General features: G+C 43.8%; 2 protein-coding genes across 3 annotated transcripts; one reads left to right on the top strand and one right to left on the bottom strand.

The window, feature by feature from the left end:
• Positions 1 to 557: 557 nt before the first annotated feature.
• Positions 558 to 8106, top strand: LOC111952902 (myeloid-derived growth factor). Of its 2 annotated transcripts, XM_023971903.3 has the most exons (6): positions 559 to 866; positions 1513 to 1563; positions 1821 to 1882; positions 2233 to 2314; positions 6648 to 6720; positions 7203 to 8106. In XM_023971903.3, the coding sequence occupies exons 1-6, from the start codon at positions 726 to 728 to the stop codon at positions 7280 to 7282; spliced, it is 489 nt and encodes a 162-aa protein (XP_023827671.1). In that variant the 5' UTR covers positions 559 to 725; the 3' UTR covers positions 7283 to 8106. The 2 variants fall into 2 exon arrangements, with proteins under 2 accessions (XP_023827672.1, XP_023827671.1); XM_023971904.3 differs by lacking the exon at positions 1513 to 1563 and having other exon boundaries at positions 558 to 866.
• Positions 6166 to 22374, bottom strand: LOC111952901 (uncharacterized). The gene is made up of 3 exons (XM_023971902.2): positions 20740 to 22374; positions 14253 to 15141; positions 6166 to 6420 (listed from the first exon to the last, which is right to left on the bottom strand). The coding sequence occupies exons 1-2, from the start codon at positions 21745 to 21747 to the stop codon at positions 14371 to 14373; spliced, it is 1779 nt and encodes a 592-aa protein (XP_023827670.1). The 5' UTR covers positions 21748 to 22374; the 3' UTR covers positions 6166 to 6420; positions 14253 to 14370.
• Positions 22375 to 25845: the final 3471 nt, after the last annotated feature.

Raw genomic sequence — 25845 nt, 5'->3', positions numbered from 1 at the left:
AAGTCTCAGACAAGACTTAAATAAACAGAGACGCTGGCCAGTGCAGATCCAGAAATACATACAGAGTCAACTGCTATACCACTGTTATTTCCTATTACTATAGAACCAGGGCAGATGGGTTCATAACGTTGAATAGTCTACTTTCACAATACTTGTTTTAACATTTTCTTTACATTAATACTTATTTTATATTAAAAGTGGTAGAATTCTTGCAAAGACAGTTGAACTATTCATAATTGAGCTGTGGACTGTTTTTTTCTCTCAATGATTAGTAAACAATAAAATACAATAATGTTTTATCTCAATGAGATCAAATAACAAACAATCAAGTAAAATAGAGGATAAATAACCATAAACAAAAAGGTTGAAACGTGTGGGTTCTCCTGTAGATGAACTTCAGAACAATCAGCTTAGTCACCAGTGCAAGATGAGACAAGAACACAGCCTCAGTATTCTTAGAAAATGGCGCCCTCGTGTGGTGAAAATGATCTATCGCAGAGAGATACTGACTGGATATTTAGATTTATGCAGGGTGAAAAAGAACAATACATTAAACTCTTTAACCACATATGTGTTTGTATTTGAAAATATCAGGAAGTTTCGCGTATTTGAGAGCAAACGCGTGTTTTTCCCGAATTCCCTCATCACTTGAATTATTTAGAGTTCCTTTGACAACACTCGGCAGAGCACTCGCACGAGTTGTCGGTCAGTAGCAGCAGACCAAAATGGCGCAAAATAACTTTGCATTTCTTGCTTTGTTGGTTGTAACGTCAACAGTTACATTGGCTAGTGCCGATGAGCGAACGCAAACTGTGGAATTCAACGTAAAACCCGGCGGAATGGTGCACACGTTCTCTGAGAAAATGGTAAGCAATATAGCTAGCCACAACATCCAGCCAACAAACAGTACTGTACTACTAGACAGCTAGTGAAGTCGTGTATGTTGCATTGTAATGTTGTAAGTGGCACAAATATGCATACGAATTTCCGAGTAACGTTATAGTTCCCTGCAAACTATCTTGCTGTTGGTTCACATATGGTAGCTAATTCAAATAACAACCAAGAACATGATGGCACCGCTCACAAATTACATATAATTGAAACTCTATGTAGATAAAACATTTTTTTCTTAAGTCTCTGGTCGTCGCATGATGATGAGGAAACGACCTCTGATATGCTGACACRTCAGTACCGGAGTACCACAAGGAGGCTATTCATTGGTCTAGAATAGATCTACATTTTCCGACAGACGCAATCCATGTTGTCTTTTTGTTAAATCACAAATATACAATAGTAGCCTATGCATGTGAAAATAAAGTGTCCCGTTTTATTACAAATTGCAGATGTTTGAAATAATAATGAGCTATAAATTGTTTGACTCCCAAACATCCGATTTGACTTCCAAACACTTAGGCCTACAAATAAATAATGTGTTTTGTTTTTTAATGATCATTCCAGGCTCAATTTAATCAAGAGAAATGTAGATGTCTTAAATTCCTCCTACTTTCACAGAGAGAATATGAATGTTCATTCACGTATGCATCACAAGGGGGAACCAACGAGGTAGGTTGTATCCTGATCTAAGTTTAGGTTGTTTCAACCTAATAAATAGGACACTTCATTCTAGTCTAGAGTTGAAACATATGCTACCTGCGGTAAACTGATTCATAGGTTTTAGTGTGCAGTTTAAAAGTACATTCCAAAGTAGATCAACAGAAAGTACATTTCAACCTGTGCCATACTACTCACATACCTAAAGAATACATGATCAAAATAATAATATTATAATAACAGGTTTTCATGTTATGTTGTTTTAACAGCAATGGCTGATGAGTGTGGGCCTGAGCGAGGACGACAGTCTGTTCTCCTGCTCTTTGTGGAGGTAAACTGTAATCCCTGGTGTGAGGTCACACTGAACAATAGAAGTTAGACTGCAGAGATTTCCATGTACACTGAATGACTTATTCAACTGTCGCTTGGTGGTCATTCACCTGAGATATCTCAGGTCAATCAGTTCCAGTGTTTCATCTTGGCTTTGCCTAGTGAATAACTAATAGCAGAGTCAACAATCGTGCTTTATCTTGGCCAGGTCGCAGTTGTAAATGAGAACTTGTTCTCAACTGGCCCACCTGGTTAAATAAAGGTGAAATTGAAAAAATCAAATAAAACATCAGTAGTGATTTAATCCCTATCTTCATTTGTGTTGATTTCTCTGTTCCTCTATGTTGATAGACCCCAAGGGAAGTCCTACCTGTTTTTCACACAGTTCAAGGCTGAGCTGAAAGGAGCCAAGATTGAGTATGCCAGTGCATATGTAAGTATCCACCATATACAGATGGGTCATGTAATTTGCTCACCTGTCAGCATTTCTACATAATAATGCATTGGAGCACAATCTTTGCTAACATGTTTTGTGGTGTAAAGTAGATAAGGTCCAATGTCAGCATATTGTCGCAGCAGCATTGACCCGTCTTCTCCTCTGGTCTCCTGGTTCAAGTGCTCTTCTGTCTGTCTCAGTGATAATGATGTAGAACTGCATATCCCAATGGAAACATGTCTTCTACATTGACTGTATGTACCTACCTACACATTTTTAGACTTCGGTATGTTTTTATCCTGATTTACTGGCAAGCTACAGTTGAAGACGGAAGTTTACATACACTTAGGTTGGAGTCATTAAACTAGTTTTTCAACCTCTCCACACATTTCTTTTTAACAAACTAAAGGTTTGGCAAGTCGGTTAGGACATCTACTTTGTGCACGACACAAGTAATTTTTCCAACAATTGTTTACAGACAGATTATTTCACTTATAATTCACTGTATCACAATTCCAGTGGGTCAGAAGTTTACATACACCAAGTTGACTGTGCCTTTAAACAGCTTGGAAAAATCCAGAAAATTATGTCATGGCTTTAGAAGCTTCTGATAGGCTAATTGACATCATTTGAGTCAATTGGAGGTGTACCTGTGGATGTATTTCAAGGCCTACCTTCAAACTCAGTGCCTCTTTGCTTGACATCATGTGAAAATCAAAAGAAATCAGCCAAGACCTCAGATAAAAAATTGTAGACCTCCACAAGTCTGGTTCATCCTTGGGAGCAATTTCCAAACGCCTGAAGGTACCACGTTCATCTGTACAAACAATAGTACGCAAGTATAAACACCATGGGACCACGCAGCCGTCACACGGCTCAGGAAGGAGACGCGTTCTGTCTCCTAGAGATGAACGTACTTTGGTGCAAAAAGTGCAAATCAATCCCAGAACAACAGCAAAGGACCTTGTGAAGATGCTGGAGGAAACAGGTACAAAAGTATCTATATCCACAGTAAAACGAGTCCTATATCGACATAACCAGAAAGGCCGCTCAGCAAGGAAGCCACTGCTCCAAAACCGCCATGGAAAAGACAGACTACGGTTTGCAAATGCACATGGAGACAAAGATCGTACTTTTTGGAGAAATTACCTCTGGTCTGATGAAACAAAAATAGAACTGTTTGGCCATAATGACCATCGTTATGTTTGGAGGAAAAAGGGGGACGCTTGCAAGCTGAAGAACACCATCCCAACCGGGAAGCACGGGGATGGCAGCATCATGTTGTGGGGGTGCTTTGCTGCAGGAGGGACTGGTGCACTTCACAAAATAGATGGCATCATGAGGAAAGAAAATTCTGTGGATATATTGAAGCAACATCTCAAGACATCAGTCAGGAAGTTAAAGCGTGGTCGCAAATGGGTCTTCCAAACGAACAATGACCCCAAGCATACTTCCAAAGTTGTGGCAAAATGGCTTAAGGACAACAGACAAGGTATTGGAGTGGCCATCACAAAGCCCTGACCTCAATCCCATATAAAATTTGTGGGCAGAACTGAAAAACCATGTGCGAGCAAGGAGGCCTACAAACCTGACTCAGTTACACCAGCTCTGTCAGGAGCAATGGGCCAAAATTCACCCAACTTATTGTGGGAAGCTTGTGGAAAGCTACCCAAAACATTTGATCCAAGTTAAACAATTTAAAGGCAATGCTACCAAATACTAATTGAGTGTATGTAAACTTCTGACCCACTGGTAATGTGATGAAAGAAATAAAAGCTGAAATAAATAATTCTCTCTGCTTTTATTCTGACATTTCACATTCTTAAAATAAAGTGGTGATCCTACCTGACCTAAAGACAGGGAATTGTTACTAGGATTAAATGTCAGGAATTGTGATAAACTGAGTTTAAATGTATTTGGCTAAGGTGTATGTAAACTTCCAACTTCAACTGTAAATCAAAGCTAATATAGGGCTTTATATGGGTAGAGATGATAAAATAGATTGTCATGGCAACACACAGTACCAGTCAAAAGTTTGGACACAGCTACTCATTCAAAGGTTTTTCTTTATTTTAACTATTTTCTACATTGTAGAATAATAGTGAAGATATTACAACTATGAAATAACACATCTGGAATCATGTAGAAGAAAAAAAGTGTTAAACAAATCAAAATATATTTTATATTCTTTGAAGCAGCCATCCCTTGCCTTGATGACAGCTTTGCACACTCTTGGCATTCTGTCAACCAGCTTCACCTGGAATGCTTTTCCAATTGTCTTGAAGGAGCTCCCACATAGGCTGAGCACTTGTTGGCTGCTTTTCCTTCACTCTGCGGTCCAACTCATCCCGAACCATCTCAATTGGGTTGAGATTGGGTGATTGTGGAGGCCAGGTCATCTGATGCAGCACTCCATCACTCTCCTTCTTGTTTGAATAGCCCTTACATAGCCTGGAGTTGTGTTGGGTCATTGTCCTCTTTAAAAACAAATTATAGTCCCACTAAGCGCAAACCAGATGGGATGGCGTATCGCTGCAGAATGCTGTGGTAGCAATGCTGGTTAAGTGTGCCTTGAATTCTAAATAAATCACAGACCGTGTCACCAGCAAAGCACCCCCACACCATCAGACCTCCTCCATGCTTCACTGTGGGAACCACACATGCGGTGATCATCCGTTCACCCACTCTGCGTCTCACAAAGACACAGCGGTTGGAACCAAAAATCTCAAATTTTCAGACCAAAAGAGAGATTTCCACCAGTCTAATGTCCATTGCTCATGTTTCATGGCCCAAGCAAGTCTTCTTCTTATTGGTGTCCTTTAGTAGTGGTTTCTTTGCAGCAATTTGACCATGAAGGCCTGATTCACACAGTCTCCTCTGAACAGTTGATGTAGAGATGTTTCTGTTACATGAACTCTGAAGCATTTATTTGGGCTGCAATTTCTGAGGCTGGTAACTCTGATGAACTTATCCTCTGCAGCAGAGGTAACCCTGGGTCTTACTTTCCTGTGGCGTTCCTCATGAGAGCCAGTTTCATCATAGCGCTTGATGGTTTTTGTAACTGCATTTGAAGAMACTTTCAAAGTTCTTTACATTTTCCGAATTGACTGACCTTCATGTCTTAAAGTAATGATGGACTGTTTTTTGTCTTTGCTTATTTGAGCTGTTCTTGCCATAATATTAACTTGGTCTTCTACCAAATAGGGCTATTCTGTATACCACCCCTACCTTGTCACAACACAACTATTTATCTCAAACGCAGTAAGAAGGAAAGAAATTCCACAAATTAACTTAACAAGGCACACGTGTTAATTGAAATGCATTCCAGGTGACTACCTCATGAAGCTGGTTGAGAGAATGCCAAGAGTGCGCATAAGCTGTCAAGGCAAAGGGTGGCTACTTTGAAGAATCTCAAATATAAAATATATTTTGATTTTTTTAACACTTTTTTGGTTACTACATGATTCCATATGTGTTAATTCCTAATTCTTATGGCTTCACTATTATTCTACTATTCTACAATGTAGAAAATAGTAAAATAAAGAAAAACCCTTGAATGAGTAGGTGTGTCCAAACTTTTGACTGGTACTGTAGGTATTTGAGAGAACATTTTATTGCAGTCAGAGAGTACATTGTTACCATGTTGCATTCAGATCTAACCATGTATTCTTCTCCCAAGTGAATGCTGCTGTGTTCAGAGTACAAACAACTCTCAGACTAGTGTCACATCACATGTAAGTTGCACACAGAGTTCTAAGGCAGTGGTTCTTAAACCAGTCTGTGCTGTGTCCGTCCCACCATAAGTTTTTTATATCTCCCTCTGATCTACTATGTAAACTAGACTGATGTTTGTAGTCATGACGCAGTTTATTGCCACATCTTCACACAAATCAATGGCAACCCACCAGTGTTTACCGAAACACCATACAGGGAAACACTGTTCTGAGGAGTCTGTCAGGCGAGGAGGCTTTGTACATCGCCGCACATACACTGCTCTCCCACAGGCCTCTTCTTGACCATTCTCCCTCGCAAGGACAAAGCCTCAGACAGACGCTGTCGTCAGAACAGAACCGTTCAACTTCTCCTCCTGACGGCACTGTCCCCTGTGAAAAGACAGAGAAAAAAACAACACTCACTAAACATTGGGATAAAAATAACCAGCACTCCTGAGAAGCAGAGCGTCTCCTCGACCTTGTCACTCCACTGTAACTCTCCTTGCCTCTGTCGTGATGAGTTTCTCTCTTTTCCATTCACACTTACATCCCCTTGTTTGTTATCCCTTTTCTCGTCAATCCCCTGCTCCCATCTCTCCCCGTCAACGTCTCCACAGTCCCAGACTGCGGCGGGAGGACAGAGGGATGTGACTTTGAAGGAAGATGAATTCACTGTGGGGGATTCTACAGGTGAGATGACTAGTCTGCTTGCTGCTGAGCTACTGCATTCCCATATGTCTGTCACAACAGATCAAAACTCTTCTTGTTTTTGACCTATTTGTCTGGAATGAAGCGTTTGCGACAAAAGTAGATAGAATTGATGATGGATCTATACTTTGGCACAATGTCAACAACAGCAATCTGAAGATTATAACAACCTACTACCACTGGCTTAGCATATACCTCCGTGGGGGGTGGGGCCATGGGTAATAATATCTTTGGAGGAGGGAGTTGGGCCCCCCCCCCCTCCCCTCCCCCCCATAGCATATGATCACGTTATAAGCCATGGCCAAAAATATAGAATTACAGGAAATTTGCTGTCAAACTGCAAACATTTCAGGGGGGCCCTGCTAAATTGTGGTATGCCACAACTGAATGTTGTTTTTTCATTGAATGTTGTACTTGTGTTATGATGTTGTAGTAACTCGTTTCCTCTCCCATCACCCTTCCAGTGACCCACAAAGATGGGAAGTTCCGCGCTGAGCTCTCCAAACTGACTATTATTGGCCGGACACGACGCGATGAGCTTTGATTGGCTGGAAATCCGAATGACTGTTGTAATATCATCAAATGGTGACATCCAGGCGTGTTCTCAAGGCAGGCCATTGTGCTCTAATGTCGACAACAGTGGCAATTGAAGGACGATATTCAAGCACGAAGGACGATACAGTAATGAGTGACAGCTATGCTGTTGAATAAATCTATTGTTTTTTTATGTTGAGGATTATGGCTTTATATGGAAAATTCATTATGTTCCATACTGTATGAGAATGCATCTTGGGATGTCTGATCTTAAAGGGTGTAGAGAGATATAGGTTCAGAGGATTTATCGGTCTTATGCTAAGCCAGGGAAATGTGAGTAATCTTTTGTCTTCATCGTGCGCACGTTAACAGATATACATTTTTCCAATCTGCTTCTTCTCTAAGCAAGTGAATGGTTAGTACAGACACTGTAGAGCATGGAGCCCCAGTTTATCTGTTCTTTTGATCTAGATAGAGCACCTGATTCAACCAACCAATCATCATTCAATGCAGTTGATTTAGTTTTTCTCCCTCTCTCACTCCTACCAACAGTCTTAATGAAGCTAGGTGGAGCTTTAGAACAGATGCTTACTTGGCCCACCAGGATTAGAGACATATTGCCTTGATGTAGAGGATAGTTAGCTTGCCAGCACATACCAGGTTCATCCCTGTCTGTCTAGAGGAGGCCCTCACTCAGCGTTGATAGTGGAGTCCCTTRGCTCCCAAAAGGAAATACCACCGGGCACTTATTTTTTAAATATTTTATTTTCTACCCCTTGGCTTTCTAAATCACAATGTGCTCCAATAAAAGTCATGTTGTCTGGGAATGTGAAATGTGTGTTCTCATGTTTTGTTTTGACACAGCTAATTGATCAGAATGTCCTTGCTAAGATTTCACACTGCTGTCCATGCTCAGGTTTGATGGTTTTCAGCTTGGATTACTTTCAGAGTTCTGAGTGCTGATTTCATGCTCTTGTTTTATATTATTAGGGCACACATTTTCAGTTCAGCAGATTCCATAGCCATGAGTTACATTATCCAATGTAACATTATTACGTTCCATATGAAAATATAGCTATTACACAAAGACGAAATTTGATGTGCATAACGTTTTTGGACAGTTTGCAAACAATGTAAAACATTTTTTGGGGGGATCGTTGAGTTAATAAAGCATAACACAAACATGGTCTCTTTTTTGCTTTCTTGAGTAAGGTAGCTCCAAAATGCAGGTGTTTCAGCCTAGCTCAGTGCTTTCTGTGGTGGTGGGGCATTCAGCGGAAAATAAACTCCCTTTTTCAGGACCCTGTCTTTCAAAGATAATTCGTATAAATCCAAATAACTTCACAGATCTTCATTGTAAAGGGTTTAAACACTGTTTCCCATGCTTGTTCAATGAACCATAAACAATTAATGAACATGCACCTATGGAACGGTTGTTAAGACACTAACAGCTTACAGACGGTAGGCAATTAAGGTCACAGTTATGAAAACTTAGGATAGTAAAGAGGCCTTTCTGATGACTGAAAAACACCAAAGAAAGATGCCCAGGGTCCCTGCTCATCTGCGTGAACCTGCTTTAAGCATGCTGCAAGGAGGCATGAGGTCTGCAGATGGGGCCAGGGCAATAAATTGCAATGGCCGTACTGTGAGACGCCTAAGACATCGCTACAGGGAGACAGGACGGACAGCTGATCGTCCTCGCAGTGGCAGACCACGTGTTACAACACCTGCACAGGATCGGTACATCCGAACATCACACCTGCGGGACAGGTTCAGGATGGCAACAACAACTGCCTGAGTTACACCAGGAACGCACAATCCCTCCATCAGTGCTCAAACTGTCCGCAATAGGCTGAGAGAGGCTGGACTGAGGGCTTGTAGGCCTGTTGTAAGGCAGGTCTTCACCAGACATCACTGGAAACAACGTCGCCTATGGGCACAAACCCACCGTCACTAGACCAGACAGGACTGGCAAAAAGTGCTCTTCACTGACTAGTCGCAGTTTTGTCTCACCAGGGGTGATGGTCGGATTCGCGTTTATCGTCGAAGGAATGAGCGTTACACCGAGGCCTGTACTCTGGAGCAGGATCGATTTGGAGGTGGAGGGTCCGTCATGGTCTGGGGCGGTGCGTCACAGCATCATCGGACTGAGCTTGTTGTCATTGCAGGCAATCTCAACGCTGTGCGCTACAGGGAAGACATCCTCCTCCCTCATGTGGTACCCTTCCTGCAGGCTCATCCTGACATGACCCTCCAGCATGACAATGCCACCAGCCATACTGCTCGTTCTGTGCGTGATTTCCTGTAAGACAGGAATGTCAGTGTTCTGCCATGGCCAGCAAAGAGCCCAGATCTCAATCCCAGAGGAGCACGTCTGGGACCTGTTGGATCAGAGGGTGAGGGCTAGGGCCATTCCCCCCAGAAATGTCCGGGAACTTGCAGGTGCCTTGGTGGAAGAGTGGGGTAACATCTCACAGCAAGAACTGGCAAATCTGGTGCAGTCCATGAGGAGGAGATGCACTGCAGTACTTAATGCAGCTGGTGGCCACACCAGATACTGACTGTTATTTTTTATTTTGACCACCCCTTTGTTCAGGGACACATTATTCAATTTCTGTTAGTCACATGTCTGTGGAACTTGTTCAGTTTATGTCTCAGTTGTTGAATCTTGTTATGTTCATACAAATATTTACACATGTTAAGTTTGCTGAAAATAAACACAGTTGACAGTGAGAGGACGTTTCTTTTTTTGCTGAGTTTACGTAGCGTAGGGGTTGGTAATGTTCTCTACTTGCGCCGTGATTGGCTCAGTGTTCTGTCAGCTTGAAAATTCAAGCCCCTTGTGTGCTGCAATAGAGTTACATTAGAAGTGCCCATCCAAGAAGGCTCAAGGTCATTGGCCACAGATAAAATTAAGTCAAATCATGTTATATCTACAGTACCTTTGATTGGACTGATCATGTCAACATCATACTTTCAAAATCTTTGCTCGCAGTCATCATCATGAATCAAGTCGACAATCTACTGGCAAATCTTTTTTAAGCCTTGTCATATGAAGAGAAATAATGAAGAGAATTTATAGATAAAACATATCGGTGCTCATCGACCATTGGACATCAACATTACACAACAAGTCGGACGTTGCAAATTCAACAATGAGTGGTTTGGAAGGAATCAGTGGCTAACTGCAAGCATTGCAAAGCAATCACTAGCCTGCTATTCAGTGGAGTGATTGTGTGGTCCCAAGTCTGGGTTTCAGGGTCTCTTTTCCAAGCTTAAAATTATAAACATTCAACATTGGCCATGCTGTCAATGAAGCATGATTTGTGCCGCGCTCAAAACAACTTAACTCGGACTGGGAAATCTGACTACAATGAGTTCAAGACATCTGGGAACTCGGGAAAAAATTAGCTCCGACTGGGAAAATACATTTTGAACGGTCATCCATCTCGGAATTGTAAGTCGGGAACTCAGGCCTCTTTCTAGAGCTACGACCTGAAGATCACTGATATCATCATGATTCAACCTTGTTTTTCCCCCCGWGTTCCCAGTTGTCTTGAAAGCACCATAAATCCAGAGAATAGCAGATTTTGATGACAAAGTTTGATGCAAAAATTTGCCCACGAAGGACCTTCCTGTTCAAAAATGTATTGTATGCTGCTGCATAAATTATGTAATATGCCAGGGAGATATGTATACTGTAGCTAAGAAAGTAATATTAAGTGTATGTTGTGTAGTAAGCTGTTAGTAGCCTATGTGCATCACCCTAATCATTTGGTCTATTTTTCCCTCTTAATTTTGCCTACTGTTCTGACTTGGTTGTGTATAACCTATTTTAGAGAAATGTAATCATCGAATATTGTAAGCGCTTTCATTGTCTGCTTATATGCCCCCTTTATTTATCCTACGGTTCTGACTTGGTGAACAGGGAGAACAGCCCAAGTTCTGAATTCTATCGCTGTACATTTCAAAAGTGCTGAACAAATAGTTATATTGACTACGTCCGTCATAGCTCTCTCATTAATGTCTTAATCGAAATTATGGATTGCCTCTTAGCCGCTTGTCGTCCCCTTATGCGATAGTTTGTACATCTCAATTGTCAATAGAAACCACATTTGTTTCAGAAAGTCAGCCATATCAGCTATGTTTTTTTAAAAGGCAGTAAATGAGACTGAATGAACTTTTCCGCTGCCAGACAAGGCTCCGCTGATAGCCAGGTGTAGCAGTGGTAAGGTGTTGGGACTGCTTTTGGGACTCTGCTGTTGGGACAGCTTTATGTAGGCCCTAACAGTTTGTGGGCACCGTTTGTCACCGTTATAGTGCGATTAATGTATTGTTTAGTGTTGTGTTGTGTAGTGTAGTGGCTTTGCTGGCATGCATCCTCATTTTTGTTTTGTTTTTGTTTTCCCAATCAAGATGTACATGCTGAAATCGCCACTGCTTAAGTGTATTTAAAATCAAATACTTTTAGACTTTTACTCAAGTAGAATTTACTAGGTGACTTCCACTTTTACTTGAGTAATTTTTTATTAAGTTATCTTTACTTTTACTCAAGTATGACAATTGGGTATTTTTTCCACAACTGGCTGAAATAAAAGATCCCAGAAATGTTCCATATGCATAAAAAGCTTATTTCTCTCAAATTTTGTGCACAAATTTGTTTTCATCCCTATTAGTGAGCATGTATCCTTTGCCAATATAATCCATCCACCTGACAGATGTGGCATATCAAGAAGCTGATTAAACAGCATGATCATTACACAGGTGCACTTTGTGCTGGGTACAGTTAAAGACCACTCTAAAATGCAATTGGCCAGCTGAATCAAGGAATGGCCACCAAGCTGTTGCCAGAGAATTGAATGTTAATTTCTCTACCATAAGCTGCCTCCAACATCGTTTTAGAGAATTTGCCAGTATGTCCAACATGGCCTCACAACCGCAGACCACATGTAACCACGTCATTGGCAGTAGAATGGCAGTAGAGCACAGTGACTTTGAACGTGGAACCGTCATAGGATGCCACCTTTCCAACAAGTCAGTTCGTCAGATTTCTACCCTGCTAGAGCTTCCCCGGTCAACTGTAAGTGCTGTGAAGTGTAAACATCTAGGAGCAACAACGACTCAGCCGCGAAGAAGTAGACCACATAAGCTCACAGAACGGGACAACCAAGTGCTAAAGCGCATAGCGCATTCAAATTGTCTGTCCTTGGTCACTACAGAGTTCCAAACTGCCTCTGGAAGCAACGCCAGCACAATAACTGTTTGTCGGGAGCTTCATGAAATGGGTTTCCATGGCCGAGCAGCCGCACTCAAGCCTAAGATCACTATACACAATGCCAAGTATCAGCTAGAGTGGTGTAAAGCTCGCCGCCATTGGACTATGGAGCAGTGGAAACGTGTTCTCCAGAGTGATGAATCCCGCTTCACAATCTGGCAGTCCGACGGACGAATCTGGGTTTGGCGGATGCCAGGAGAACACTACTTGCCCCAATGCATAGTGCCAACTGTAAAGTTTGGTGGAGGAGGAATAATGGTCTGGGCTGTTTTTCATGGTTTGGGCTAGGCCCCTTAGTTCCAGTGAAGTGAAATCTTAACACTACAGCATACAATGACATTCTAGATGATTCTGTGCTTCCAACTTTGTGGCAACAGTTTGGGGAAGGCCCTTTCCTGTTTCAGCATGACAATGCCCCCGTGCACAAAGCGAGGTCAATACAAAAATGGTTTGTCGAGATCGGTGTGGAAGAACTTGACTGGCCTGCACAGAGCCCTGACCACAGCCCCATCGAACACCTTTGGGATGAATTGGAACGCAGACTGCGAGCCAGGCCTAATCGCCCAACATCAGTGCCCGACCTCACTAATGCTCTTGTGGCTGAATGGAAGCAAGCCCACGCAGCAATGTTCCAACATCTAGTGGAAAGCCTTCCCAGAAGAGTGGAGGCTGTTGTAGCAGCAAAGGGGGGACCAACTTCATATTAATGCCCATGATTTTGGAATGACACGTTCGACGAACAGGTGTCCACATACTTTTGTTCATGTTGTGTATCTGTGACCAATAGATGCATATCTGTATTCCCAGTAATGTGAAATCAATAGATGAGGGCCTAATGAATTCATTTCAATCGACTGAATTCCTTATATGAACTGTAACTCAGTAAAATCTTTGAAATTGTTGCATGTTGCATTTATATTTTTGTTCAGTTTATGAACAGGTCGTTACTATTGGCCATCTGTTACTACTATAACTGTTGACTTTTAACTTCCCATCAGAAAACATAGCCAACATTATCTAAAAATTGCATTGGAAGGTATTCCTAAGATCCCTGATTAGAACAATGTTTCCAGTCCAAATGTATCTGCTGAAGTACATGTCAAGTCCACAAGATGGCATCAAATTAACTACAAATACAAATGATCTACAACATGCAATGGCCCGTTACAACCACTGTGATACAGGCAGATTGATTCTGAACTACAGGCACCATGATACGACCCGATGAGWGCGTCATCATTTCTCTCTTGTAAATGCTCTCGGACAGTTTGGACTGCGTTCCCCCATCTCTCTCTCTCTCTTCCTCTGTATTTCCTGATTGACATTTACAGGGAACAGATGGAGCTTGTGGATGAGGAGGATTGGGTTAGGCATCACCACCAAGGGCCCTTTGAAGGGTAGGACTAATGGCCAGCTGCCCCGCTGTCTCTGTCCCCCTCTCCCCCATCTCCCCCATACACACTTCCAAGCACTGGGTGACCAAGTCAGCCAAGAGACATGGTACGCCAAAGAGATGCTCTCACTTCCTATTTGGTTGTCATCATTCTGCTAAGTGGGCATCTACATCGGGCCCTAGTAGTTACAAGTGCGCCGAGCCAGGTGTTGCTGTTTCTTATCCTGTCTCTTATCCTTGGTCAGAGCCAAGCCAGAAAAGTGGACAGGGTGTCAGCACAAATGCAGCAGAACTCTGCTGACATATACCTACCCTGAGACACCTCTCATCACCTTGGAAACGTGGACTCTGCTCAAGTTGGTGAGCCTTAAATCACCCTCTGCTCCCTCAGCTCTGTGGCAGTTGCTCCATTGATCCAATCACCTCCCTCTCACACCGTGGTCGAGAGCAGTCTTCTCTTCACAGGATACGGGGGAGCCTTCCTGGGGTCCTTGCCTTTACTTGCCCCCYGATCAAAGTGCCCATCGTGCGGGTAAGGAGGCGGCTTGCGGCCCTTGGGCCCTGGAACTCTCCCTGGGCCATGTGGGACTGTCTGGCCCTGGGTTAGCCTCAGTGATTTAGCAGATGTTGTCCTCACTCCCTCCACCATGGTCTGGGTCTTAAGGGCTCTGGGTGGGCTGACAGGGAGAGGTGACCTCATGGGTGACCCTGTTTGGGTTTCTAAGGTGACAGAAGGACCGAGAGCAGAGGGGTGAGGAAGGGGACTTATTTCATGGGGGGAAAGTCCAAGGATGTGAAAGAGAGCAGAGTTAGAGGCAGGGTTGAGGGGGTAATGTAAACTCTTGCTCTTGACTGAGGGATCATGGGTGTTGGGGTGAGGTGGGTTGGTACTGATGGGGGACAGACCAGGGGTGGGAGGGCGAACAGGGCTACTCCTGTGAGGCCTGGGAGCAAGTTGGTGGGGGAGGCGGACCGGGCTGGAGGCAGGGTTGTGACGCTGGGGTGAGTTAGTCCTGATGAGGGAGGACAGAGCTGCGTCCCCCTGCCTGGTCTCCTCACCCCCTGGGCCTCTGGGCCTCTGATGGCTACTGCCCATCGCGACTCCACTGGAGGTGGAGCTACTGTCGCTGGGCAGGCTGGGACTGGCTTCCCCTTCACTCAGGTCAATGGACGAGGTCAGCAGCTCAATCTGCTGCACCACCTGTGAAAGAGATTAAGATACATGTTAGAGATGGAGCTGGAGAGATGCGAGAAAATTAGATGGAGAAAATGTTTGATCTGCCTCAACCTTTGCTGTGTGTGGTCGTGCTGTTGCTAGGCTAATTGTTTTTCTCACTTAACTACTCAAGTTCTCTGGTGTCTTCCTTCAGGTCCCTGACCATCTGGTCCAGTAAGAGATTTTCCTTGCACCACACTATAAGAGCAGCATCGCTGGATGTTACTCCATACATTTATTTAACGTTCTACTATCATTTGCAATACCTCCGTGGAATACCCTTGCTCTCGGACTGCACTTATGCGGAACTTTCCACCTGGCACGGCAGGAGTGCCATATACAGTACAGTAATGCAGCAAGATAACGTGAGAGGGGCCGATTTACATGTCACTTTTATGGGATGAGAATATGAGCCAGGGCTCAGGCGTTTCCATAAATGGATTAAAAGCATGGTTCCAGCTGCTCCCCTGTCAGCATCTGGTGGTGGAAGGACTGGAGAGGAGAGGGTACCGCTGCTGAGCATCACTTTAAAACATTGCAAACATTAGGTAAATGGAGCATAGCAGGGTCGTTCCACGAAAAGAGCGCCTTTTGCGTATCTTTGATATTTTAAGCAGAAATTGTGCACCAATAGAAATTGTGCCCTTTAATATTGACCACATGGTACATTTAATACATCAGATTTTTTTTTAAATGAATAAAGACTTGCTAAAGTGCCCAAATTCAGTATTTTAACATGTTCCTCTGTTCACCCCTTCTAAGAAGATTTCAACCCACTTAACCCTAAAACGTTTTCACCATCATTGTAAAGCCCTAGTTATTTTGTTGATTTGACAAAGTMATTTCTGAAGATTATTATTTATTTAATGTGATTAGTGATTAATAAAATAAAATACAAAAACCACCCTGTTACGTGAACTGAACTTTTGCTTTAATATTTATTTCAAAATAAACATTGAACATTTAATAGTCAAATCATAGTGTAAAAGCAGTGAGCTGGTTCTACTCTTTTTGGCCATTTTTTGGCGTTTTGATGATGGGAAACTGAGCGTGTCAAGCATAACACATTAACCCTGTTACCAATAGATAGACAGGCTAGAAATGTCTCAACAATTTCATTTAGTAAAGTTTGCATTCAATTACCCCTCCCTGTTGCACACAGCAAGCTTCCATTCCCCTTGTCACAAAGGGATTTATGGCTGATTTAAGAGGAAATCAACAACCCTGTAACTTTATTTGGAACTTAATTTTTGTATTTAATTAACTTCTTGAGATGGGAAAGTTGTTTTTCATTAAGTTTAACATGTGCTCTTTATAACAGAATGTTAAAATGAGATGGGGGGAAAAATGGACGAAGTTACACTACCCAGAAGGTTTTCTCATTTGATGGAACCATAGAGAATGATAGAGGCCTCTACTAGCCAAAAGCCTGTATTAGCATGGGCAGCACGATTGAGGACTTTCACCATTTTGAAGTAGTCAAGTGGGTGGGACGTCTATTGGGTTAAGGAAGGATCATATGATTCCATCTGGGTCATCAGGAGGGATCAGCCAATGAATATACTCGTGAGAAGAAACTCCATAACTGCAGGTGGCAGTAAATCGGCAATCTTGGCTTTATACCTGTTCAAACAACACACTACAAGTGGCAGAATGTATTCCTTTCAGTTTGTTTACCAACAAAAGAGAATGGTGTTGGAATGTATAAAGGCTGTTTTACGGGCTCCTGACCAACTTTTTGCGCTGATCTGAACTTTTTACACCATCATTTGCTATGACCGAAAATAACTTCTGTACATCAGAACAGCAATCACTAACCTCGATTTGGATGAAGATTTCTACTTCAATCAGTTGGCGGCAGAGGGCGTACTGCTAACCCCAGACCAGGCCATAATCCCGACACTCGGAAGAGAAAGAGACGACAATATAAAGGCTGATTTGCGGGGAACCCTGATGAAACTACAGACAAGTCAATAATCCGCCTCTACCCTCTGTTCTATTGGCGAATGTATAATCACTGGAGAAGATACTGGACAAGCTCCGTTCGAGACTATCCTATCAACGGGACCTGAAGAACTGGAATATCCTAAGTTTCTCGGAAACTTGGCTGAACAAGGACATGGATAATATTCTCTGGTTTTCTATGTATCGACAGGACAGAACGGTAGTGAAAGGTAAGCTCAAGGGGGGTGGTGTGTCTCTTTGTTAATTAGTAGTTGGTGGTCAATCTCTAATATTAGGTTTCAAGGTTCTGCTTGCCTGAGTTAGAACACCTCATGATAAGCTCTATACCATACTATTTACCAAATATTTACCAATATTTACCAAGGTAACCTGTCTAAATGACTATCACACCATAGCACTCACATCTGTAATCATGAAGTGCTTTGAAAGGCTGGTCAAGGCTCACATCAACACCGTCATCCCAGACACCATGGACCCACTCCAATTCGTATACTGCCCCAACAGATCCACAGATGATGCAATATGTATGGCACTCCACACTGCCATTTCCCACTTGAACAAAAGGAAGACCTACGTCTTCAGGCACTTGTCATCTCCCGTCTGGATTACTGCAACTCGCTGTTGGCTGGGCTCCCTGCCTGTGCCATTAAACCCCTACAACTCATCCAGAACGCCGCAGCCCGTCTGGTGTTCAACCTTCCCAAGTTCTCTCACGTCACCCCGCTCCTCCGCTCTCTCCACTGGCTTCCAGTTGAAGCTCGCATCCGCTACAAGACCATGGTGCTTGCCTACGGAGCTGTGAGGGGAACGGCACCTCCGTACCTTCAGGCTCTGATCAGGCCCTACACCCAAACAAGGGCACTGCGTTCATCCACCTCTGGCCTGCTCGCCTCCCTACCTCTGAGGAAGTACAGTTCCCGCTCAGCCCAGTCAAAACTGTTCGCTGCTCTGGCACCCCAATGGTGGAACAAACTCCCTCACGACGCCAGGTCAGCGGAGTCAATCACCACCTTCCGGAGACACCTGAAACCCCACCTCTTTAAGGAATACCTAGGATAGGATAAAGTAATCCTTCTACCCCCCCCCCCCAAGAGTTAGATGCACTATTGTAAAGTGGTTGTTCCACTGGATATCATAAGGGCTAGACAATCTGGACCCTCTCTTCCTAAAACTATCCGCAGAAATTGTTGCAACCCCTATTACTAGCTTGTTCAACCTCTCTTTCGTATCGTCTGAGATCCCCAAAGATTGGAAAGCTGCCGCGGTCATCCCCCTCTTCAAAGGGGGAGACACTCTAGACCCAAATTGCTACAGACCTATATCTATCCTACCCTGCCTTTCTACGGTCTTCGAAACCCAAGTCAACAAACAGATCACCAACCATTTTTTAATCCCACCGTACCTTCTCTGCTATGCAATCTGGTTTCMGAGCTGATCAGGGGTGCACCTTAACCACGCTCAAGGTCCTAAACGATATCATAACTGCCATCAATAAGAGACATTACTGTGCAGCCGTATTTATAGACCTGGCCAAGGCTTTCGACTCTGTCAATCACMACATTCTTATTGGCAGACTCAACAGCCTTGGTTTCTCAAATGATTGCCTCGCCTGGTTCACCAACTACTTCTCTGATAGAGTTCAGTGTGTCAAATCGGAAGGCCTGTTGTCCGGACCTCTGGCAGTCTCTATGGGGGTGCCACAGGGTTCAATTCTCGGGCCGACTYTCTTCTCTGTATACATCAATGATGTTGCTTTTGCTGCTGGTGATTCTCTGATCCACCTCTACGCAGACGACACCATTCTGTATACTTCTGGCCCTTCTTTGGACACTGTGTTAACTAACCTCCAGATGAGCTTCAATGCCATACAACTCTCCTTCCGTGGCCTCCAACTGCTCTTAAATACAAGTAAAACTAAATGCATGCTTTTCAATCGATCACTGCCCGCACCTGCCCGCCCGTCCAGCATCACTACTCTGGACGGTTCTGACTTAGAATATGTAGACAACTACAAATACCTAGGCGTCTAGTTAGACTGTAAACTCTCCTTCCAGACTCACATTAAGCATCTCCAATCCAAAATTAAATCTAGAACCGGCTTCCTATTTTGCAACAAAGCAACTGACCATCCTACCGATCCTCGACTTCGGCGATGTAATTTATAAAATAGCCTCCAACACCCTACTCAACAAATTGGATGCAGTCTATCACAGTGCCATCTGTTTTTTCACCAAAGCCCCATATACTACCCACCACTGCGACCTGTACGCTCTCATTGGCTGGCCCTCGCTTCATACTCGTCGCCAAACCCACTGGCTCCAGGTCATCTACAAGTCTCTGCTAGGTAAAGCCCCACCTTATCTCAGCTCACTGGTCACCATAGCAGCACCCACTCGTAGCACGCGCTCCAGCAGGTATATCTCTCTGGTCACCCCCAAAGCCAATTCCTCCTTTGGCCGCCTTTCCTTCCAGTTCTCTGCTGCCAATGACTGGAACRAACTGCAAAAATCACTGAAACTGGAGACTCCTATCTCCCTCACTAGCTTTAAGCACCAGCTATCAGAGCAGCTCACAGATCACTGCACCTGTACATAGCCCGTCTGTAAACAGCCCATCCAACTACCTCATCCACATACTGTATTTATTCATTTATTTATCTTGCTCCTTTGCACCCCAGTATCTCTGTTTGCACATTCATCTTCTGCACATCTACCATTCCAGTGTTCAATTGGTATATTGTAATTACTTTGCCATTGTGGCCTATTTATTGCCTTACCTCCCTTATTGCCTTACCTCCCTCATTTGCACACACTGTATATAGACTTTTTCTACTGTATTATTGACTGTATGTTTGTTTATCCATGTGTAACTCTGTGTTGTTTGTGTTGATCTGCTGTGCTTTATCTTGGCCAGGTCGCAGTTGTAAATGAGAACTCGTTCTCAACTAGCCTACCTGGTTAAATAAAGGTGAAATAAAATAAACAGACGTCATATTGGAAACGATATAGGGATGCTATCTCTATCATTCTCTATGGGTGGAACGGCCCAGCAAACACCACTTCCTCCCTTTAAAAATGCAGTGAAATCTTCACTTCTATGCTGTTTCATAGATAAGACTGTAACACTGTGGTGGAGAGACGCTTTGCAAGCAGTATAACAGTGTATATCAATTCAGACGCCTCTTTAATGCATGTTAAATTATCAAACGTATGAGCTGGTATTATACTCTTTCTGRGGAGTGCAAAAGTAACACACTGTACAACTGCTCTTCACAGTCCCTTCAGGACCTGAAATAGCATGATAATATGTTTATACAAATATCAAAAGAACATCAAAGAAAGCAGCTGAAATATTTTGAAGGCTATATGACAATACCAGGGTATTGCTCACTATCCCCTCCCAAAACAACTTTTTTTTTCAAGTATTTGACACTTATTGAGACAGTTTGGAAATCAGAACAGTGGGATGCGGGGATTGAACCCCAATCTCCGTTGTACATGTGACTTGTGCCGGGGAGTGTTACCASTATACCACAGTTCTGCACGAGAAACAGCTTTAAATCCTCCCATCAAAGATAGACCCTATCTGTAACTTATAGTCAAACAGAAACGTCTTTACCTCCTTCATCTCCTGATGGATGTCCTTCAGGCCTCCTAGAACCTCCTCCAGGTTCTCCACCACTCTCCGGATCTGATCCCGGACCACCTTCCGGTGGCTCCTCTTCGACCCAGTCAGCCCTGGCCCTCTCCTGGAGCCATGGTGCCCGCTGGCGGGCCTGGTCTGGACATCCTCTGGGGTGGGACAGGGCTTACTGGGACTCTGCTGGGGTCGGAGAGTGGGACCTCCCATATTTCTCTGAGGAACCTCTGTAGAGAATATGACCTCATGCAGAGAGCTGGGTCCATTGTAACCCTCCACAGGTTTAGTGAAGTATTTCTGTTCTCTTCTGGTCTCTGGTCCGCCTACTGGTCTAGTCAAGTCTCTCTGGATGTTTCTGACTTTTTTTGGGGTGGAACTCAAGGTAGAACCAAAACTCTGGTGTCTGGGTAAGCCCTGTTTGGCTGTGGCTGAATCCACCCAGCTGGATTTATGAAGGTTTCTCTGACAGGTCTGTCTGGGGTAACCCCAAAGCTGGTCCTCCAAACAAACAGGCACTTTACAGCTGTCTTGACCTTTGAACTGTGTTGGTGGAGCGGGGGCAGTCACGTAGTTCCTGACTGAGGGCTGTGGTAACGTCTGGCGGTGGTTCCAAACAAAGGAGCGTTCTGTGTAGTGGTTCCTGACAGATGCGCTGTGTCTCAGGCCTRGCTCTGGAGACGGGACCTGGCTCCACCTGGAAGGACTGCCAACTTGGCTTCTTAAATCTAGCTCCTCCAGTCCCAGTCCATTCAAATGGGGACCCATCCTTTCCTTCCCATGTATATTGTTGATTACCTCTTGTGATTTAAAGCCTACCTCTTTGGTCCTGTTGGGATAGGTAAGGTTGGCATCAGTCCGCCTGCTCTGCCCATTGAGTCCCATGTCGCTGTGATGGGCCCTGAATCTATTGTGGAGCCAGAGGTTGAGATGAGGGTTGCTGTGCTGAAAGCCTCTGTGCTCCCCAGGCGCTCTGATGTCTGAGAACATGATGGAAGCAGTCCAGCAGCCACAGAGGAAGACTCCTTAAAGAATTAGCTTTTTTCCCTCCAGCTTCCTGCCCTTGACATTCACATGGAATGTTTTTCTCATTGACTTCTCATTCTCCCGTTCTTTTCCTCTCTTTCKAAAACTTTCTTCCGCTTAATTCTCCTCAGACCCCCACCCACTCGCTCCCCTTTCCTGTCCAAGCCTGTTTCTGATTGTATCCCTTTGTTTTTTCTCTCTTTCTCTTCCTGGTCCTCCCCCCTCACTCTCCGTCTTAGCGCGCTGTGATCCTTACTGCTTCCCCCTGTTGCCCTCTCTGCTGCTCATGGCCTCTCTGTCTTCCTCTCCCTGCGTCTCTGGCTCAGTGGCTGTGGCACGCTTCCTGTCTTCCCCCCTCTCTCTCTCTCCCTCACACTAATTCCCCCTGCCGCCCAGCACTGCGCTGTCTCCCTTTCTCGCTCTTTATTCCTCCCACTCCTTCTCACTGCTGTACCTCCCTCTGTACCTTTCTCCCTCTTCCCCTCTCTCTCTCTGTATCTGTCTCTCTCTCTCCCATTTAACCCGCTTGTAGAGTGAGACTAGTGGAACTTCAATCAAGATTCTTGTTTTTTAATCCCTGGTAGACGCTGTGTCCCCACGTGAGCCTCCCCACTCCGCCTCTCATCTGATTACTCCTGTTCGGCTTGGGATACCAGAAGGGGCGAGAAGGGGATAAGGAGGGGGTGGGGTGGGGTGGGTGCACAACACTGCACCCGTAGCATACAGCAGTTAGCTACACAGACATAAAAGCCCTGAGCAGATACAAGCTGTAACACACCTGTCCCGGCCCATTAACTACAGTATTGTCACCTATGGAGCTGAGGCACCTCTTGTTGTTTCATGTTATGTTCTGCTTCTCTGACTTCTATTTGTTCCAGTTATGCAGTGGCAGCTGCTATTTGAAGCTTGATTCAAATCCCATCTTGGCTTGGCAACTGTCTGGATTAGTTGTGATGTGTCTGACAAACCCAGAGATGCCTCCTATGGGGTCTTTTTACTCACTGTGCGACTCCCTCCTTGGATGCACCCTAAACGAGACAATGACAGTCACTGAGAACACTGACAGTGTCTGTCATTCAGGAAGAACAGTTTCAGCATTTGCCATGAGCCTACTCAGCACAACAAACTACCTCTGAGAAATCCTCTTTAGTGACAATAGGAAAATGAATGGAGAAATACTGCAGAAAGACCATGACATATTCTAATAGATACATGTACTCAAAGTGATGGGAGGGGGGGGGGGGTAATCCCCATTCCAGGGTAAGAAGATTCCTTCTCAAACTCGAGCGCCTGTGCTTAGCTGACCACTGCTGTGTGGATAACAACTAACCCTGGAAGTAATAGAGGAGGCTGTATTAATCCATCCAAAGCTCTACTTGAACATGGCTTACGCTCTCCAATACCCCAGCTGTTTCCAATGACTGTTTCCTTTGTTTCAGTAAACACTTCTGCTGCACAATCACTCCATTCCCTATTGTTCCCAAGGTCACTCATGTGAATGTAAACAGATCCCCAAAAATATGTTTTGTCCTCAGATGTTGACCACCCACTCCCACAGACGCGCGCCACACCACACACAACACACACACACACACACACACACACACACACACACACACACACACACACACACACACACACACACACACACACACACACACACACACACACACCTGAATTGTAGGGCTCTCGTGTGCTGGACTTTACTCATCATGTAGCTACCTCTGGCTAAAACTCTCGGCTTTCAACCAATCACCCACCCACTGTGTGTGGATCATAAATAACGTCCAGGCTGCGAAAATGCACAATGGTAGCTCATTTGAAAGTCAATGTGGAATAATAAGTACCTGTCGCTGTTGCTCGTCTAACAGCAGTCGACGTACGGTGGAGCCCAGTTGGAGACCTTCACTCCATCCATTACATTATGGTAATGTCTGTCCTTATAGAGCCACCACAACTTTACAGGCACTACACAGTAACAGAGCCACAGTAGACTAGCTATATATCCTGGTGGAGCTTCTGTCTCTGTCTACACAGCACAGCGTCAGAGAGAAGCAGAAGCAGCGTTATGTAAGCGTGTGGCGGAGATTGTCGTCTGGACAGACCCCATATGTTGTCAAAGCTCTGTGAAAAAAGTATTGTCACAGTCTGAAGCCCCTAAGGGCATTTTGGTAACTTTAGAACTATAGCCTGTTAAACAGCAGAGATGCTTCAAGTGCAATACACTATAGGAACTATTGAAATATATATATTTTTTTGCTGTCTTAGAGAATGACTGACTACATTGCAGGAAAAAACCATAGTGAGTCAACTCCCTCAGTTCTCATTAAAGCACTGGCATTCCTGAGTCCAGCATGAGGTCTTACCACCGTGTAAAAGAACAGCATGCTTCAGTCTGTTCTTGTGTATTTTTTACATTGTTTTCCCTTTTGATGTCTTTCGGCTTTCATCTTTGAAATAACACGTCAGTCAGGTGCACTCAGAGGATTCACCAGAACAAGAGAAAAGAGGGTTTGAAAGACTTCAAGTCCCAGGTAACTGTCATAGCTCCACTTGCCAGAGGGGAGWGCCTCTTTAAGCATACAGGATGAGGCAAAGAGTTCTGGATGTGAAGGGAATACAAATGAATGACAAATATAGCAGTTTTCTAACCCTGGATCTACTGACAAAAGAAACTCAAGCATGTATGAAACTCAGTGTTGGGGAAGCTACTCTAAAAAATATATAGTTTACCGAGCTACCAATTACTTTACACTGGAAGAAGTTAAGCTACCAATAAGAGAAATATACTTTGAAAAAGTAGATCACTACTACCAAACTACTTAATATGTAAATCTGAAATGTCAGAATACAAATTGCAAGACAGATAACTTTGGGGTCATATGTTAACAGAATGTGTAATTTAGCCGATTAAACACAAAAACAAATGTTGTAAATGAGAATTAGGCAGGTCTGATTCTGAAAAAGGAAATTATTACGTACTTATATATTTCATTTTATTTGTGAAAAAACAGATGAAACTCAAGAACAATTCAGCAAATGAACTGGAACGTTGCCATACAGTGTATTGTGCCATTTACCTCATACATTAAAATCAAGTAAAGTGCTTTGTGGATTTCTGAGATTCGCCTGTATACTGTATGAGACAATACTGCTGGTGCATAACCATTTTTTGGATTAATGATACCACATTCTGATCCATAAATGGAAACGATAAGCACTGAATAAATTTATAAAATTAGACGCTGCCCATCTTTCCCATTCATTTGATATTGAGGCATAGCTGGATCTACACCACGGATATGTGGGACATGATCACAACATTGAACCACTTTTGAGATCTGAAAACATTATTTGGAGTGATGTGGACCTTTAAAAACCTATCTTTATGGATGCAGTTCATTAGGATGTCAACCTGTGGTGTGTCTGGTAATTTGGACAGGGTTGGGGTAGATAGACTCTTTCCATACATACAGTATAGTTAACACATGGATTGAGTGAATGTGAGTGGACTGACTAATGTCTTCACAGGCCTGCACTGTTCAGCAGGGGCTGCTGAGGGGAGGATGGCTCATGATAATCTCTGGAACAGAGTAAATGGAATGGCCATTCCACATATTCCGCTCCAGCCATTTCCACAAGCCCATCCTCCCCAATTAAGGTGCCACCAACCTCCTGTGTTCAGCTTGCCTCCTTTTTTAAGATGCAGCACTTCTCCTTCATAGTTGGCTCATTATGTAAACATTATAGTCATGCCCCAATGGAAGGCGGCTTCATACAAAAATGTATTAAAGTTTACATTAATATCCACTTTGATAAACAAGTCAGGGACTGGCAGTTCCAAAGTTAACATTTTAGCCTGACCATTGAAGCAAGCCACACTGGACTAATCAACTGGACTGACCAAAATAAATAAGTATTACAGAAACCTGTGTGTGCCACCCATTTTCTGTGAGGCTTCGATGTCTCCTCTGTCCACCCTGAAAAGAGACCATTATGTTTCTTATCATGATAATGATTCAGAAAATGATTGGCCACTTACCAGTACACTTAAGTCTTTAC

This window comes from Salvelinus sp. IW2-2015, linkage group LG26 (assembly GCF_002910315.2).
Source record: "Salvelinus sp. IW2-2015 linkage group LG26, ASM291031v2, whole genome shotgun sequence".
NCBI classification, from domain to species: Eukaryota; Metazoa; Chordata; class Actinopteri; order Salmoniformes; family Salmonidae; genus Salvelinus; species Salvelinus sp. IW2-2015.
The sequence above is the reverse complement of the archived record's forward strand: the minus strand, read 5'-3'. Positions and strand labels throughout refer to the sequence as shown.

Coding starts and splice junctions, on each gene's coding strand:
- LOC111952902 (XM_023971903.3), top strand. CDS start 726: ATGGCGCAAAATAACTTTGCATTTCTTGCTTTGTTGGTTGTAACGTCA. Junction 1,564..1,820: donor CACAAGGGGGAACCAACGAG/GTAGGTTGTATC, acceptor TTGTTTTAACAG/CAATGGCTGATGAGTGTGGG. Junction 2,315..6,647: donor TTGAGTATGCCAGTGCATAT/GTAAGTATCCAC, acceptor ACGTCTCCACAG/TCCCAGACTGCGGCGGGAGG.